The 17,646-nt window shown below is 49.0% G+C and overlaps 1 protein-coding gene across 1 annotated transcript; it reads left to right on the top strand.

The window, feature by feature from the left end:
* RPP40 (ribonuclease P/MRP subunit p40) lies at window positions 243-9,623 on the top strand. The gene is made up of 8 exons (XM_018039263.1): window positions 243-410; window positions 2,207-2,351; window positions 3,584-3,652; window positions 4,324-4,419; window positions 5,279-5,404; window positions 7,621-7,816; window positions 7,946-8,080; window positions 9,089-9,623. Exons 1-8 carry the CDS (start codon window positions 288-290, stop codon window positions 9,285-9,287), a joined length of 1,089 nt encoding a protein of 362 aa, XP_017894752.1. The 5' UTR covers window positions 243-287; the 3' UTR covers window positions 9,288-9,623.

Raw genomic sequence — 17,646 nt, 5'->3', positions numbered from 1 at the left:
TTAGACACAAACCTCCTTGACAGTTTGGGAAGGGGCAACCTGGGGCCCAGAGGAGGGAGTCTGGCCAGGGAATTCATTCCGGGCACTGCGCCTTTCCTTTACGCATCAGAGAGCTTCGGCTGAGGTTCCGGAGGCCTAGCCCCGCCCCCAGCGCTAGCCCCGCCCCGGCGCTAGCCCCGCCCCTACCCGGGCAGCCTCCGCACGTGCTCCCTGCCTGCACTGCGCACGCCCGCGGACGAGGGAAGGGGCGGGGCGAGCCGAGCCTGGAGGGTCTGCGCGGGGAGAGTATGGCCACGCTGCGCCGGCTGCGAGAGGTGCCCCGGCACCTGCTGGTCTGTGAGAAGTCCAACTTCGGCCATGACAAGTCGCGCCACCGGCATCTCGTGGAGACGCACTATTACAATTACAGGGTGAGTCCTGGCCCTCGGTCCGCGGATCGCGCACGCTCCCTCCCGCGGGCGCGGGAGGCTGGGGGAGAGCCGGGCTCTGCTCCGGGGGCCCGCCCTCGTCGCGCGGAGGGGCGGGGCCCTCGCTCGGCATGCTGGGAGCTGTAGTCTCTCCGTGGCTCCAGGCTCCTGTGTTGGCTCGCTTCAGGACCACAAGTCCCAGGGTGCACCGGTGCGGGGCGGTGCCCCGCCGTCGGAGGGCGGGGCAGGGTTCACGGGGCCTCTGGTCTCTTACTGTGGCCTGGCCCCGCCCCAGGCGTGCTGCGTCCCGGGGGCGGGGCCGGGAGACGGGGGCGGGGCCAGGACGGGGCGGGGCGGGGCGGCCGCCCTCCTTCCCTGCCGCCGGGTTCTTGCACCCGCGCGCCTCTCCGGAGCGGCCAGCTCAGTTCCGCCACGGAGCTGCTTGCTCCTCTAAGCCGCTTACGGGCGCTAGTTTGATCCCTGAAAAGCTCTTCTGCCCGCTGCTCTCCGCCTTGTCCATCCAGAGCGCCAGGGCGGCATTTGGGCAGCTTTTGGTAGAAATTCGCCTCGGCGGCCTTGCCCACAGCGATGTTTGCTGGTGTTCCCTGGAAGTGTCGCCCGCCCCGGGGCCCTTTTTGTGGCTGAGGCGTCAGTGGGGGTGGTTACTGGACCTTCTTGGGGAGAAGCCCCCTGACTCCCGGGCAGTGTCTGCTGGGAAGGCTTCACGGACCCGTGCAAGTGGGGAGGACTCCAGACTAGACCTTAAAATGGAAGCGCGTGAAGCCTCGCACACTTTTAAGCTGATCAGCGTAATCTCAGCTCGGCCTCACTGGCCAGTGTCTCAGACACAAGTGGCGACCCCGGTTAGTGTCCCCGCTTTGGGAGAGTGGCCTTTTTCAAGGTGTGGAGCAGCCGGGCACCGCTTGAAACCTGTCGGGTTGAATGTCTCTGCTCTGGATGGATAGCTCTTCACAGACAGCCGTCTGGGAGGTGCACCGTGACCTCCCCAGCCCACGTGCAGAGCTTTTCTGTGGGGACAGTGGGAACACCAAGCTGACTTCTGCTTCCATGTGGCCTCTTAATAACCAGTATCCCTAAATTCCTTACGCCCTAAGGGACAGTTCCTCTGATTCCAGCCTGGTACCAGGATACACAGATCTGGGGATATTCACTTGTACTTGTTGAGTCCCTAAGTCATGACTTTGCGGCCACACAGACTGTAACCCGCCAGGCTCCTCTGTCCATGGGATTTCCCAGGCAAGAATACTGGAGTAGGTTGCCATTTCCTTTTCCAGGGGATCTTCCTGACCCAGGGATCAAACCTAGGTCTCTTGCATTGGCAGGCAGATTCTTTACCACTGTATTTCCCTAAAAATTAATTAATGTAGTGACAGGAACAGGACATCAAATATATTGCTTATTTTCAAAAGATAAAACGCAAGCAAGAGTTTCCCATTAAAATTGTTTTTTTCATTCAATTTTCCTATACTGTGCACTTGAATTCAGAAATGGAAAACTTAACTTGTTGGATTTCTCTTTTCCTGAGATTAGTAAATTAATTTCAGACTTTTGCTGAAGGTTGTGGAGGAATGGTTAGTAGCCTTAATTATGTTGTATCATCACTAAATCCCGGGTGTTGATCTGCATGAAAATAAAACTTGTTGAAACCTATAATGGAGTATAATTTGCAAAAATGCTGAATCACATGCTATATACATGAAACTAGTATAATACTGTAAGTCAACCATGCTTCTGTTATTAATATAAAAACAAGTTTTTTATGTTGTATATTCCAATAGGTTTCATTTCTGATTCCTGAATGTGGGATACTATCAAAGGAACTGAAAGATCTGGTCATGGAATTCGGACCCTATTACTTTGTGAAGGATTTACCTCTTTATGAGTTAATCACACACGAATTCATCAATTCTTTTGTCAAGAAAGGTAAGAGAAACCGCGTAGTGTCTGTGAACATGGTGGGATGCGGAAGGCCAGGGAGGCCACGTCACACTTCCGGGGCTCCTGCCTTGTTCGAATCACACGGACGGAGCGTGTCTTCGAGGTCAGGCGTGCGCAGCCCGCCCTCCGCCCCTCAGTAGCTCAGCCTGCTCTGTGCATCCTCAGGTTTGGTTTCTGATTCCACGGGCCCACACGCGTCCCGTGGGGGTGTTGTCACACCAGGCTCGTGGAGAGGGAAAGCTTTGCGGCCCCGTGTCCAGATGCGCTGCCGTCGGGCATGGCCGCAAGATCCGCTGTGCTCTGCGCAGTGCCCTCAACAGCCGTGTCGGCATGCTGGCCTCCTGATGTGGCCACACTGCCGTCTACACGTCCAGGTGCTGACGGGGGCCCACCTCTTCCGCTTGGACCCTGCGGCCCTCCTCGCATCTGTGTCTGCTGGGTTGACTGTCTTGTTCCAGTTGCTTCCTGGGAGCCACTCGTTTGAAACCATTCCAGCGTCTTTAAGGATCCTTCCTCACTGCAGGCATCGCCGCACAGGAGCCGCTGGCCTCTTGTCCTCGGTCTCAGCGACCCGATTCCTTTCGTTGGTTTTAAGCTGAGGACTTCCCTGGAGGTCCAGTGGTTAGGACTCCAGGCTTTCACTGCCCAGGGCCTGGGTTCAATCCTTGCTCGGGGAACTAGATTGACACAAAATACATGGTGCAGCCAGAAAGAAAAGCTTGATGCTCCAATTGCTAATGACATGGGCCCGGGCACGGCAGGCACTTTTACCTGCGCGACTCGACGTCACCCAGCAACAACACTGTGAGATGGGCCTGCAGCCCCATTTTACAGGTGAGGAAATTGAGGCTCAGGGAGCCTGAGCAGCTCTCTTGACGTCACACAAGCTCTTGGCAGGTTTGAGTCTCACCTGGAACTCGGCCTGGCTAGTGTGTGCGTCCCCTGCCCTTGCTCCCTGGGCCTGTCTGCAGCGTCCGTACAGCTGCAACGCGTTTTCCGTGCCGTGGTAGTCAGCTTGCACAGACAAGCCCTGGGTGGGGACGTGGACGAGCGGTGCCTGGCCTCGCGTGTCCTCCACCTTCAGTTTGGCTGGTTTAGGGTTATTGAGTGAGCAGGACCTGTAACCTGGAGGATTGGTTATCATGTCAAACTAATCCACTAACTTTGCAGGTGTGATTTTTTTTTTTTCTGAATTTCTCCTCTGGGCTGTCTTTCAGGTTCGTGCTATGCGCTGACATACAACACAAATGTTGATGAGGATAATACTGTTGCCCTGCTCCCAAATGGTAAGCACACTCGTTTTTCCTTCATTCTTAAGGAAATGCATACTGTAAAAAAGAAAAAGTCAACATCATACAGGCGTGAGTAAAGTGACGGTCCACCCTTTCATCCAGCTCCCCTCAAACTCATTCCCATTCTTAGCAGGCACCCTTATTAGCAGGTAGGTATTTATTCTTCTAGACACATTCTATGAATTTAAAATCACACCTACAGGTTGTTACTTTTTTTAAACAAAACATATATTATGTCACACTCTATTGTTTCTCAATTACCTTTTTTCCCCAAGGTCTGTATCCCAGACATCTTTCCATATGGGTGCATACAGTTTTAATTTACTATCTTTAAAGTCTTGAAAATATCCCAAAGAAGTGTACCATAATTTGTTTATTCTTTCTTTAATAAAAAGATAATTTCTAGTTTCACTATAATAAAGAATGTCTTTATATGTGTACTTATAAATAATACTCTTGTTTATAAGTAAGATATATGTGGATAAATAATACACTTGTATTAGAAAAAGATCTTTGTGTGTACTGGTATTTAACTGCTCAATTTGCCTTGCTTTCTCTTCGAGAACATGTTATATTTTTATTTTATTTTATTTTTTAACACCAAAAACATGAGAACGCATTATGTGTTTAATGTCTCTTTATGGGAATTATTATTTGATTTATAGGGAAATTAATTTTATCCCTGGATAAAGACACGTATGAAGAAACTGGACTTCAGGGCCGTCCGTCTCAGTATTCTGGCAGGAAAACCATGAGATTCAGTAAGTATGGTGCTCTCTCCGTCAGTTTCTAAAAGGTGGTGCCTTCTGTAGCAGCTCGAGTTTTCCTGCTTGAACTGCTTCTGTTCTCTTTGTGCAGAAGCAGTGTGGCTTTGCCTCATCTTTAAAATTCCTTACCAGAGAGGATCTCACGCGACCGCGTACGACTGTGAGATTCGACCGCATCTCATAAAGGTCGTAGGCGGGGGCCTGGTCTGTTAGATGCCTGTGTTTCAGGTCACAGGTTTGAAGTAACGAAGCCAACTTGTTCTTCAGTTCTTAAGTTTTGTGTTGAAGTGTGGTTGATGTGCAGCGTCGTGTTAGAGCGACTCGGTTATACCTGAATAGGCACTGTGTTTCGTATTCTTTTCCACGATGGCTTATCACAGGATATCGACTGTAGTTGCCTGTGCTCGACAGTAGACCTTGTTTACCCAGCCTACATATACAAATTTGTCTCTGCTCCAACTTGGTCTTAGCAGAGAATTCCCTTTAATTTTCCCAAGTGTTACGATTCCAGTAGAAGTCACCTGTGACTGAGGAGGTGTGGCTCTGCTCACTGTCTGCTTGCACGTCAGTGGTCGCGGCTGCCCCCTACACGGCTTGATTAGAGTTCATCTCTGCCCTTGGTCTTTGGGAAAAGTGTGAATTTTAAACCCCTGTTGTGATTAGCGCAAGTCCTGAAATGCCCATCAAAAGCAGAGTTTTGATTTGGTAAACCAAAGGGAGGGCAAGGAGGACAAAGTGACTCTTTTCATCCATGAATTTTCCAAATCTCCTGATGTTTTTAATCCAGCATGTGTTGCACGGTGCAAGCCATGTGTGTGTGCATGAACTATTAATTCCTCTCCATTTTTTAAAGTTGTTTCCATTGATCTGATGGATTTATCCTCTAACCTGGACTCTAAGAAGTATAAGAGAGTGTCTTGGGCCTTCAAAGAAAAGAAGCCGTTGAAGTTTGATTTTCTTTTGGCGTGGCATCAAACAGGTATGAAAAATAAGCTGTGTAATAACGGTTCAGTGGTGTTGAAATCTAGTTGTTAACTGCAGGGGTATAGTGAGGATGGCATCGGGACTCAGCCTACTGGTCAGGGATGCTGCGTGCCTACATGGATATAGGTGTCCGCCTTTTCCTTGCCACCCACAGACCATAGCCCGCCAGGCTCCTCTTTCCATAGGATTCTCCAGGCCAGAATACTGGACTGGGTAGCCATTGCCTTCTCCAGGGGATCTTCCTGACCCAGGGATTGAACCTAAGCCTCTCTCATTGAAGATTCTCTACTATCTGAGCCAGCAGGGAAACCCTTACGTTACTAAAGTTTTACCAAAAAAAGTGAAAGTAGTGTTTAGCATGTGTCTTGCAGTGAACTTCCATGGAGGTGGTGGGCACCCCGGGAGGGAGAGGGCACCCCCAGGCTCCCTCCCCCAGAACTGCACTCAGCATCTTATCCTCACGCCGTCAGAGCTTTGAACTGGGTCTGTAAGCATCTGTGCTTTGTCTTGATGTATTTCACGCATCTGTTAGCAAGCTGTGTCTTAGGTGATTGCCTCTTCGCTTTGTGCCATTTCGAACTAACCAAAGGTTTGGTAGGGACACTCTGCTTTGGGACAGCAGGGAGCCTGTAAGCTTGGTTAAGGAAGCTGTGCGGTCCCTCTGGCATCTGTGTGGTTCAGGGTCGTCCAGCCGTGCAGCCGTCTGCCTCCGTCTCCCCGGGTTACGTGTCCGTCCAGAGCTCTTGAGGATGGTCTCCTAGCAGCTGACCTTTCCCGTTTCTCTCCTTCCTCCCTCCAGCTCAGCTCCAGCAGCCTTGGCCTGAATGTTTTAAAGTAACAATTCTAGTGATGTACACAAACTGCTTCTTCGACATTGCAGGGTCATAATCAGGCATGTTGTTAAATGTCAGACTAAATTTGCTGTAACTTCTACTTGATTGAAACAATACATTGTTCACCATACATTCTGATCTGTTTACAACCACCATGTACCTCACTCCTTTGTGAAGTGTTATCTTTGGCCCAAACCAAGATCATAAGGAATCAGAGCATCGTAGTTACCGTGGTGTGGTTCTCTCTTGGAGGAGAGGAAAGCCCTGGGTCCGTTTTGGAAGTAGGCCCCTCTGTCTGCTCTTCCTGGGAAGGCCATGGTCCCCGGGTCCAGCAGGGTTGCCTGCGTGAACCCTGGGTCTGCAACACCTCAGTGCAGCTTGTGTGTGTGTGGTGTGGCCCCAGGGCCGAGAGGCTGGCATCTCAGTGGCCTGGAGTCTATGCAAGGCCTCCTGTGTGTTGGGTTCTGGAGAGCTGTGTGTTCTAAGACTCCTAGGAATTTTAGGGGCTTGCTGAGACCTGTGAAAGGTCTGAGGTTTTTGCCCTACTTGAAAGCTATGCAGTTAGTCTGCGCCATCTCTTGGGCGCTGGCAGGAGATGCGAGACCCCCAGGGTCAGAAGCAGAGGACCGAATCACTCCCAGCAGTCGCAGCGGCCAGAGCATCCGCATTTGCACCAGCTCACCAGGCCCTGGTTCCTGCAGGGGACCGCTCAGGCCGCTGGTGCAGGCAGGGGGCGGCTGTTCAGAAGGGCAGCCTGGAGCCTCAGGAGTGCAGACCTTTTATCCTGGGCTGTGAGCCTGCTGATCTCTGCCCTGGAGGGAGGGAATCGGGAGGGAGGTATTCTTTCTAACACGCTGGACTGTTCGCAAGCCTGCCCCATGCTCCAGGGGGTCACTGTTTCCGTCTTCCAAAGCCACCGGAAAATCCTTCAGGACCCACTGGATCTTACTGGGTATCGAAGGCAAGCTGGACTGAGGTTCTGCCCCTCGGCTCCTCTTGTGTCTCCCGTTTCCAGAGTGCGCAGAGGCGCTCCTTTCTCTGTGTGTGTAGAGCTCACTTAATTTTATTGAAGCATAAGCAAAGCTTCGGGTTTTACTTACTAGCTCGAAAGTTGCTTAGTGGAGCGGATGATGAGAGTAGTGTGGGTTGAATCTGAAAGCATTCGGATTTTCCAGGAGGATGAATGTTGACATAACTTCGGCTCTAGGAGCTGGAAGCAACTTAAACGGTTTTACTTTGAGTAAAGCTTTGTACAGCGCCCCCTGGTCTGACCTTGCCGTCCCTGCTTCCCGAAACCCTCAGGCGGGAACCGGGTGGGCTCAGGGACTCGCTGAGCGCGTTCACACTCTTCAAGCGGCCTTATTTGGTGTGTCTGAAGGTACAGAAGGATCCATGATGTCATACTTTTCCGGTTACGGAATTCAGGAGCGTCAGCCAAAAATAGCGCTGAGCACGACGCGGGACCTGCGGTGCCCCGTGCTGCGGAGCGGCCTGCTCGAGGGCGAGCCGGAGGCAGCCTGCAGCGCCCACGAGCTCTTCGACTGGCTGGGCGCTGTCTTCGGTCACACAAACCTGTGCGTACGAGGGGACTCCCAGGTCCTGGCAGGCTGGGGCTGGCTTCTCATTTCTAATGGGTTTAGTACTCTGAAAGTGATGGAGTGGTGGATATAAAGGCATCTTCTTTCTTTTTTTTTTTCTTACAGAAATAATGAGCCTTATAATTTCGTATCAACCTACTGCTGTCCTCAGCCAAGCGCAGTGGTGGCCCAGGCGTCCTTGGGCACCATCACTGGTTTCATCCTCCCGGAGCGGATATGTGTCCTGTTGGAACAGCTGTGGTGAGAACGCCTTTCGTCTGTCTTGGTGTCTGCACCTCCGTGATGTTCTGGGGGCAGCTCTCGGGACGCAGGTCCTGCAGTCCTCTGGCACACGTGTCCTTTTTCCCCTCTTGCTTGGGTTCCCATGCAGTAACGTCATCACCGTGCGTGATGTAATTAGTTATCCCTGGTGATGTTGCTGCATCCTTGTCCTTTTGGGAAGAGAAGAGCTGAAATGTGCTTCTTGAGAACAGACTGCTGGCTCTCCTTGCCCTGCCTCGCCCAGACCGTTTCAGCACAGTCAGAGTTACAGGATCACTTAAGGAAATAGCGGAGCTCCACAGATCACATGCTGGTCTGTTTTACGTGTTGGAGTTCTGCAAAAGGCTTCACTTTTTGAAATGGGTGGGAAGAGGAGTTGACCACCTCTGAATCCACATCACAGCTAAGATCCAGCCTAGCCCTAACATCCGTGAGTCCCTGGACGGCAGTGCCATGCCCCGGGCTGTGTGGTGTAAAGCAGCACTGAGTTTCCATTCCAGGAGGCGTCACGTAAACTGTAACTGTTGAGGCTTTTCCTTTCTAAATCCAGCATCCCTTTTTCACATTTATTGCTTTGTGCTTTGATTTTCCTCAGTAAGCAGGTTGACGTTTCAAACATTTTAAAAGAGAAACCCGATATTCTGCGGTGTTTCAGTCCACAGAACCCCCGAAAGCAGGACTCTTAAGGGGGGAAGGGTGCTTAACACAGTTTGTGGAGATGCTTTTCGTTCTTTGAACCGTATATGCTCTCCCACAGTAAGGGTAGGAGCCGCTGGAGTTTGGCCTGTGCATTGCACAGCGATGAACCTTTACTGAATTCACAGCATCGCCCCAGGAGGTGAATTTCTGTTTTCTAATTTTTACGAATAAAAGCTTAGGTGGAAGCTTCACAGGAGCATCAGAAATGCCACTTATCCTGAATAAGTAAAAAGGAAGATAAGTGTCCCTAAGTCTCCCTGTTTATTAAAAAGTGTCTGTCTTTTTCAGTCGCTACTTTGATGAACCAAAGTTGGCCCCGTGGGTGACGCTGTCCGTTCAAGGCTTTGCAGACAGCCCTGTGTCCTGGAGAGAAAGTGAGCACGGTTTTCAGAAAGGAGGAGAACATTTGTACAACTTCGTGATCTTTAATAATCGGGACTACTGGCTTCAGATGGCCGTGGGGGCGAATGACGACTGTCCGCCGTAACAAGCACAGAATCTGCAGCCACGCTCTCCGGGGTGCGTGTGCCGTCGTTTGTGGCGGCATGAGGACAGTGTCCGCTCAGACTTGGATGCGGTTTCTCAGGTCAGCGCCCGCCAGCGTCTGCTCTGGACTCGGGCCCCTCCTCTGCGCGCAGCCAGGCCTGCTGTCCAGCAGAAGTGCGCAGCTGGTGTCTCCTTGTCCGTGTGAGCCCAGGGGGTGGGTGACTGCCTGGTGCCTTGGGCCAGGATGGCCAGGGGCCCGGGGTTCTGGGACCATTGGGTAAGATGTGCGCTGTGACTGTAGCTTTCTCACATAATAACAACAGACAGTCCTTACATCCTGCTTAGCAGAGCCAGTTCCTGCGTTAAGCGCCATTCGTGTGTTGCCTTGCCTGGGCCTCATGTCAGCCCCTTGAGGGGCATAAGCGGCTGAAGTCACCTGCTTGTGGGTTCAGGGCTGGGCCTCAGGCCGCTGGTTCCTGTTTCTGGGTCAGGAGGGATGTTTAGATGCTGCACATTGTTAAAGAGCGAGTTGCGGTAACTTACAAGGGAAGAGAATCCGGAAAAGAACACAAATATAATATGTATTTACGAAGAAAGTGAAAGTGTCAGTTTTAAAAATGGGATTTCTCTGGCAGTCCAGTGATTAGGATGCTGCACTTCCAATGCAGGGCGTGTAGGTTTGATCCCTGATCTGGGAACTCAGGTCTCACAGGCCACATGGAGCAGCCAAAAAATTTTAAAAAAGAAAGAAAGAAGTTGAAAGGACTTTGTTCCCCAGCAATATGACTGATAAGGACCCATTGAAAAACTACTTAAATTTCCAGAATACCTGTCAAGAGCCGTTTTTAAAAATGTATCGGTGAGCTGGAAAATAATTAAGAATTTTCAAAAGCTAAATAATTTGGCCACATGAAATTAAATTAGAAATCAATAAAGAAAGATCCTTCAATATCCCCAAATATTTGTCAGTGAAATAACTCACAAGTCAAAGAACAAATCTAAAGAGAAATCAGAATGTAATTGGAAATGCATTTTTTAAAAAACTAGAATTTGTGGGTTCTTGCTAAAGCAGTAGTTAGAGGGTGACTTGTAGCTTTAAATGTCTGTATTAGAAAGAAAAAGAGGTTTTCTATCAGTGACGTCAGTTCCCACTTTAAGAAGCAGTGAAACGAGAGTAAGTCCAAAGTAAGCAGAAGAAAAGCAATAATAAAGGTCACACTGGCAGCCGATGAAAGAGAAAGATTAATCCAAAAGCTTGTTCTCTGGGAAAATCAGTGAAACTGATAAATCTGCAGCCAGATCAGTGAGGGGGAAAGGCCAGATGCCAGTGTGAGGGGCAGGAGGGGCGGCGTCACTGAAGACGCCACAGACAGCTCCAGGGAGTGTTCGGAGCACCTTTGAACCAATTTAAGAACATAGGTGAAACTGGCCACTTCCTTGAAGGACACAGATTAACAGAGCTCCCCAAGAAGAAATAGGTAAAACCTTTCTATCACCCCTGTGACTTCAGTGGTGAGTTTTAGCAAACGTTTGAAGAGATAATATCAGTTCTGCACAAATTCCACCACTCATTCTATGGGGTCAGCACTACCCTGGTTTCAAACTTAACCTAGGTATTTTGGCCAGACAAAAAGCTACCAAACAAACATTCTTTATCAACATAGGGGTAAAAACTTGAAGCAAAAGTTTAGTGAATTAAAACCTATGATACGATTAAAAAAAAAAGTAATATGTCATGCTCATGGGGTTTATCCTAGGAATGCAGAGTTCATGAAACATTCGCGTAACCATTGCAATCAGTACTAGAAAGGCATTTGACAAAATCCACTGTCGCAAAGAGTTGGACACAACTGAGCAACTAACACTTTCGTTTTCACTCACACTGTCTACTTCTGGTAAAAATTCCGGCAAACTAGCAATAAAGGGACTTTGCCCAATCTGATTAAAAGGCACCTGCAGAAACCCTACCGCTCACATCAGACTTAATTGTGAAGGCCTGAATACTTTTGCCCAGTATCGGAGAAATCGGGGATGTCTCTGTTAATCATTGTATTGGAGTTTCTAGACTGCAACCAGACAAGAAACAGAATTAAGAACATCCAAATTGGAAAGAAAAAAATACAGTTGTTTTGTTCACAGATGACATTATCATCTATGTAGAAAATTCAATGAAATTTATAAATAAGGTATTAGAACTAATAAGTGAGTGTATTGAGGCTGCAGGATGTAAAGTAATGTGCAAAAATCAATTATATTTCTGTATGTTAGCAATGAACAGTTGGAAAGTGAAATGAAAAACATTTACAATAGCATAAAAAAATAAGGTAGTTGGGAATAAGTGACAAAAATGTGGAAGGCCAGTTGTTGCGACCCCATGACTGTAGCCCACCAGGCTCCTCTGTCCATGGGATTCGCCAGGCAAGAACACTGGAGTGGGCAGCCATTTCCTTCTCAGGGGGTCTTCCCGACCCAGGGACTGAACCCAGGTCTCCTCTAGCAGGCGGATTCTTCACCTCTGAGTCACAGGGAAGCCTAGACATGGGGCTGTTGGAGACCTAAGTAAACGGTGCTGTTACACCTTGCTCATGGTCAGGAGACTCAGTATTGTTAAGCTGTCATTCCAAAATACAGGTTCACCATAGATTGAATGCGACCGCAGCAGGCTACTCTGTATATATGTGAACTGACAAGCTGATTCTAAAATTTTTGTGGAATTGCAAAGGACCTAGAGGAGTCTCCAGGGCTGTTTTAGAACGTGACGGTGCAGCGCCTCGAAGCCTCTAGTGCCCCAGCCTTTCTCCGCCAACGTGATCTCACCTCCCAAGCAGGAAGTCAGGAGCTGGTGTTTTTCAGTGAGTCCCACTGTGAGCTATAGGGGTGCCTGCTGTCAGAAAGAAGTCTTGTAATAAGGAACTTAATTTAGGAGGTGCCAGTTGTTGGGGGCTTCCCAGACGGTGCAGTGGTAAAGAATCTGCCTGCCAACGCAGGAGACTCAGGAGATCGCCTGGAGTTGGAAATGGCAACCCACCCCAATTTCTTGCCTGGGAAATCCTATGGACAGAGGAGCTGTGTAGACTGTGGTCCACGGGGTCACAAGGAGTCAGACAGGACAGAGCACACACACGTGTAGTTAACACTGGAAATAAGATTTATTGCTGTTAATTATTTGGACTAATCTGTGGTTGACTAGGTTTTCCAAACTATATCTGCTGGTTAATACCATTTTCAACTATTTTCCATGTAAAGTTAAATATTTGGTATAAAAGGGATTTTAAAAGGCTGAGTGGAGGAATTTATGTCAGTAGGAAAACAGACTTATAGGTCTTTAAGAAACAAGCGTCAGGAGGTTTCTGGAAAGAAAGAAACAAACAAATTACCAGTCAGTCTTCTTAAGTTTGAAGTGTGGGCGTCGGTAACGCAGCAACCAGCCAAAAAAGCCAAGCTATAGATGTCCCTTAGACGTCCCAATCTGAGCTGAGATTGTGCTCAAATTCTTTCAGTGTAATTTACCAGGACTTGGGGATCAGAAAGACCACTGCAAGCGTATTCTTGAGAATCCAGATGAGAGGGAAAAGGTTTCTTTGGGTGCTAAGTTACTGCTATCTGGATCTTCATAAATCAAACTAAATTATTTAGCAGGAAGCAAAGAGTGACCCACCCATTTCTGAAGAAGTGACCAGAGATCAGAGATGTTTATTTTCATCTCTTTTAATTGAAGAAACGTTTGTCTTGTTTTTCTGTTGCCTGAGGTTGAAGTTTCTTCCCTCCTGTTGTGTTGCCTGTAAACCCATGAGTCATATTTACCACCAAACTCCTGGATTCTCCCGAGACAATCAAAAGGATATAGATATATGTATAAAAATGTAAAATATGTGAATACGTAGTCATGTATAATGTTTATTATATAATACAAATATTTGTCTATTATATATCATGAATATAATACATAATATATAATTATAATAACAGTATATAATTATATAATAGGGGTCACAAAGAGTCGGACATGACTTCAGTTCAGTTCAGTCACTCGGTTGTGTCTGACTCTTTGTAACCCCATGGACTGCAGCACGCCAGGCCTCCCTGTCCGTCACCAACTCCCGGAGTTCACTCAGACTCATCTGCATTCAGTCGGTGATGCCATCCAGCCATCTCATCCTCTGTCGTCCCCTTCAGTCTCCCAGCATCAGGGTGTTCTCAAATGAGTCAGTTCTTTGCATCAGGTGGCCAAAGTATTAGCTTCAGCATCAGTCCTTCCAGTGAATATTCAGGACTGATTTCCTTTAGGATGGACTGGTTGGATTTCCTTAGGGACTAAATAAAAACAGTACCATAAGTGTGTGTGTGTGTGTGTGTGTGTGTGTGTGTGTGTGTGTGAGTGTGTGTGTGTGTATCCTTTTATCTCTTTGGAGAATCCAGGAAGCGTGGTGGTGAAAATGACTCATGGGTTGAGAGACAACACACCAGGAGAAAAAAACTCCAACCTCAGGCAATAGAAAAACAAGATGAACATTTCTTCAATTAGATGAAAATAAATATCTCTGATCTCTGGTCATTTCTTCAGAAATGGGTGGGTCTCTCTTGGCTTCCTGCTAAATAATTTAGTTTGATTTATGAAGAGTATTTTGAATTGTGGTGCTAGAGAAGACTCTTGAGAGTCCCTTGGACTGCAAGGAGATGAAACCAGTCAACCCTAAAAGGAACTTAGTCCTGAATAGTCATTGGAAGGACTGTTGCTAAAGCTGAAACTTCAATACTTTGGCCACCTGATGTGAAAAGCCAACTCATTGGAAAAGACCCTGATGCTAAGAAAAATTGCAGGCAGGAGGAGAAGGGGACAACAGAGGATGAGATGGTTGGATGGCATCACTGACTCAATGGGCAGGAGTTTGAGCAAATTCCAGGAGGTAGTGAAGGACAGGGAAGCCTGGTGTGTTGCAGTCCACGGGGTCTCAAAGAGTCGGACATAACTCAGACTGAACAGCTACATGAAGAATATTATTAATACAGATCTTCTTTGACTTATGATGGAGTTACATCCTGATAAGCCCATTATAATGTGAAATTAAGTTGAAAATGCATTTAGTACACCTCACCCACCAAACCACACATCACAGCTTACCCTAGCCTACCTTAAACACGCCCAGACGCTTAACTTAGCCTAGTCAGGCAGAATTACCTAGCACAAAGCCTGTTTTGTAGTGGTGGTGTGACCGCGTATCATTCACCACGTACTGTGCTGAAAGTGGAAAGCACGGGCTGGGTGGAGCTCCGCTGTCTGTGTCGGCGGTTCACCGTCGTGGTGGCAGGGCTGGCCGGGATCCACCCAGCGTCACGAGAGATGACCTTGCTGCGGGCACACCGCTCGCCCAGGAAGAGATCGAAACTCAAAGTGTGGTTTCTGCTGAGCGTGTTTCACCTTCGCACCATCGTACAGTTGGAGAATCCTAAGCTGAGACATCGGCGGGACCGCTGCTTTCCCGTGATGAATTGGCTTCTGCAGTTAGGGGTCTGAGAAGTCCTGCAGCTTCTGCGTCTGCAAGCTGTAGACCCAGGATAACAGGTGCGGTCCTTCCACATCTGAAGACCCGGGGACCAGGGGAGGGCAGAGACCCGCGCCCCGGCTCAGCAGTCGGAGTGCTAACCGCGCCTTTCTCGGCTTTTTTGTGCTATTCAGGCCTTCAGGGATGGGATGAGGCCCACACACCCTTCAGCCTCCCTAGAGGCTCAGTGGTAAAGAATCTGCCTGCCAATCAATGCAGGAGATGCAGGTTCGATCCCTGGGTTGGGAGGATTCCCCTGGAGGAGGAAACGGCAACCCACCCCTGTATTCTTGCCTGAGAAATCCCGTGGACAGAGGAGCCGGGCAGTCTGTGGGGTCACAAAAGAGTCAGACACAACTTAGCAACTAAACACCCACACTGAGAAGGTTAATCTGCTTTACTGAGTCTGCTGATTCTAATGCTAAGCTGACCCTTCCCAGACACCCCTGGAGACAACATTTAGCCAAATATCTGGATACCCATGATCCAGTCTGGTTGGTGCCTAAAACCGACTCTCACGCTCGCGTGGTGACTGCAGTCTGTTGCAATACTTTTGGAGCGCCTGGCTTGCACTCAGTGGGTGCTGGTGCTGTAGCAGGGAGAACAATTCTGCCTCTGCCTCCATTCCTTTAGCCCTCGTGTTTGTTTTTGCTACAAGTTAATCACCAAAGGGATGATGCCTGTAAGCTTAAGTCATACATAATGGACCACCTCTGGGAACCCTGCCTCCCAGGTAATGAGTGTTCAGTTAAATACCTTTGTTTAGCTCCCAGGAAACACCCTAACCAGGCCCACCTGTGGGTGGGAGGCGGGGCTTAACCATCCCTTCCAGGGGCCGAGGGGAAACAGGAAGTGGGACTGATGGAAAACAGGACGTGCTCGACTTTGCTCCCACCCACTTAGAAAGAAGCCCGACTCTAACAGGCAAGGTGGTTCTTTGGGGCATGAGTCCGTCCTCTCGGCCAGCTGGCTTTCCAAGTAAGCTCGTCCTCCCTTGCCCACCACCTGGTCTCGCTTCACCAGTCTGTGGTGTGGCGGGCAGTAGGAGCTTGGACTCAGCAACCCTGGGGGCAGTGAGAACAGAAGAAATTGATGACTTGGCGTCTCCTTTTGAGGAAAAGACACTTCAGGAAGATGGTTGTCCCTGCCTCGACCAGCTCTCGGCTCAAGCTGACCCGGTAAGTAAGTGACGGGAGGGCGTCTCCGGTCAGCCGGGGCCTTCCCCGGGGCGGAAGCCTGCAGACACTTTCCTGGGCCTGCTCTCCTGCCCCCACCCCACGGGGCCCCCGAACCAGCATGTGAAGCCGCTGCCCGGCAGGACAGCAGCTGTCTTTGGAAAGAGCTTGATAGGAGCCGGTTTCCTCCAGGGATGAACACTCTTCTCCGGAGAAAGCACTGCTTTATGGAAACAGCCGTTGCCGTACACAGGCCGTGCCCTGTTTGCAGAGCAGCAGCTCGTCCGTTGAGTCACTGCAGTGGAGAGCCTCGTCTTAGTTTAGGACGGGAGGACCCACGGGGAGAGGGGGTGGGACCTGGGGTAGGACTGAATTCTTTCTCTTTTTATCCCCCTCAGGGGTGTGAGCAGGAGGAGCTGCTGAAATCCTTGCCCAGCACCTGAGCACCGTCGGCAGGAAGGCCACGGCGAGCAGGTAAGACGGAGAGAAATCTGGGCTCTGGGAATCGCGGTTATCGCCTCGTGAGCTCCTTCCAAGGGGCAAACAGGCAGAAAAAAGCCTGCTCCTGGAGATTCCTTTGTTTCTTTGACTAAAGATGTAAGTGGAGCCCTTTGTTTTTCACTGGTGAAGCACTCGCAGCTGGGTCTCATTTCAGGTAACAATTGGCGCCTCCGGGCCCCTGTCCTGTAAATCTTGTCGCTTGGTTTTTAGGCCCAACTGCCTGATGGTCTTCAGGCCAGGGACCCAGATAAGGTTGGGAGGCTTGAGAATGTAGGGCAGGCTCTTAGTTCACAAGCAGCCAGAGTTTGTCATGTTTTGTTTTTTGGGTTTTTTTTTTTTAGCCTCTAACAAGGTTCGATCTCTGTTCCTGAGGGTAAGTTGTGGACAGGTGATGGCTCCAAGCTTCCCAAACTTATCTCTATGTCTCAGTTGGTCAGCTTTGCCCCTGTTTCATTTTGAATCCATTCCGAAGTTCTCAGAGTAAAAGTACCAGCCAGTATATTTGATTTCCTAGTAAGAGCTGACATTCACCATGCGCTGTGTTCAGGCAGGCTGAGCGTTCTGTATACGTTCCATCCCCAAATGCTCGCTAAAGACTTTTTAAAAACTGAAGTCTAGTTGATTTTCAGTGTTGTGTTAGTTTCAGGTGTACAGCAAAGTGATTCCGTTATTGACACACACACACACACACACACACACACACACACACACTTTTTTCCAGATTCTTTTCCCTTGTAGGTTACTATGAAAGATTGGATATAGTTCCCTGTGCTATACAGTAGATCTTTGTTAGTTACTGTATATATAACAGTGTGTGTATGTTAATCCCAAACTCCTAGTTTATTCCCCCCAACAAACCTTTACCCTTTGGTAACCATGAGTTTGTTTTCTGTGTCTGGCCCACTAAAAACTCTTAAAGCAAGTATTACATTTTGCATGGAAGGCTAGAGAAATTAATCTTCCTGAGGCCAGTAGCTAAGTAAGCAGTGAAATCAAAATTGCAAGTTACATTTGATTGTGTAGCTGGAGGCTTTAAACAAATTCCCTTATTCACGTTTGAGATTGGGAGAACAAAAAGGAGCCGTCTCAGTCATCCATTGCAAAGTCGCAAATCACCCCCAAAACCTGCAGGAGGTCTTTG

This window comes from Capra hircus, chromosome 23 (genome assembly GCF_001704415.2).
Source record: "Capra hircus breed San Clemente chromosome 23, ASM170441v1, whole genome shotgun sequence".
Classification (NCBI taxonomy): domain Eukaryota; kingdom Metazoa; phylum Chordata; class Mammalia; order Artiodactyla; family Bovidae; genus Capra; species Capra hircus.
Note: the sequence above shows the minus strand (reverse complement) of the source record. Positions and strands in the feature narration are given on the sequence as shown.

Coding starts and splice junctions, on each gene's coding strand:
- RPP40 (XM_018039263.1), top strand. CDS start 288: ATGGCCACGCTGCGCCGGCTGCGAGAGGTGCCCCGGCACCTGCTGGTC. Junction 2,352..3,583: donor CAATTCTTTTGTCAAGAAAG/GTAAGAGAAACC, acceptor GCTGTCTTTCAG/GTTCGTGCTATGCGCTGACA. Junction 7,817..7,945: donor GTCTTCGGTCACACAAACCT/GTGCGTACGAGG, acceptor TTTTTCTTACAG/AAATAATGAGCCTTATAATT.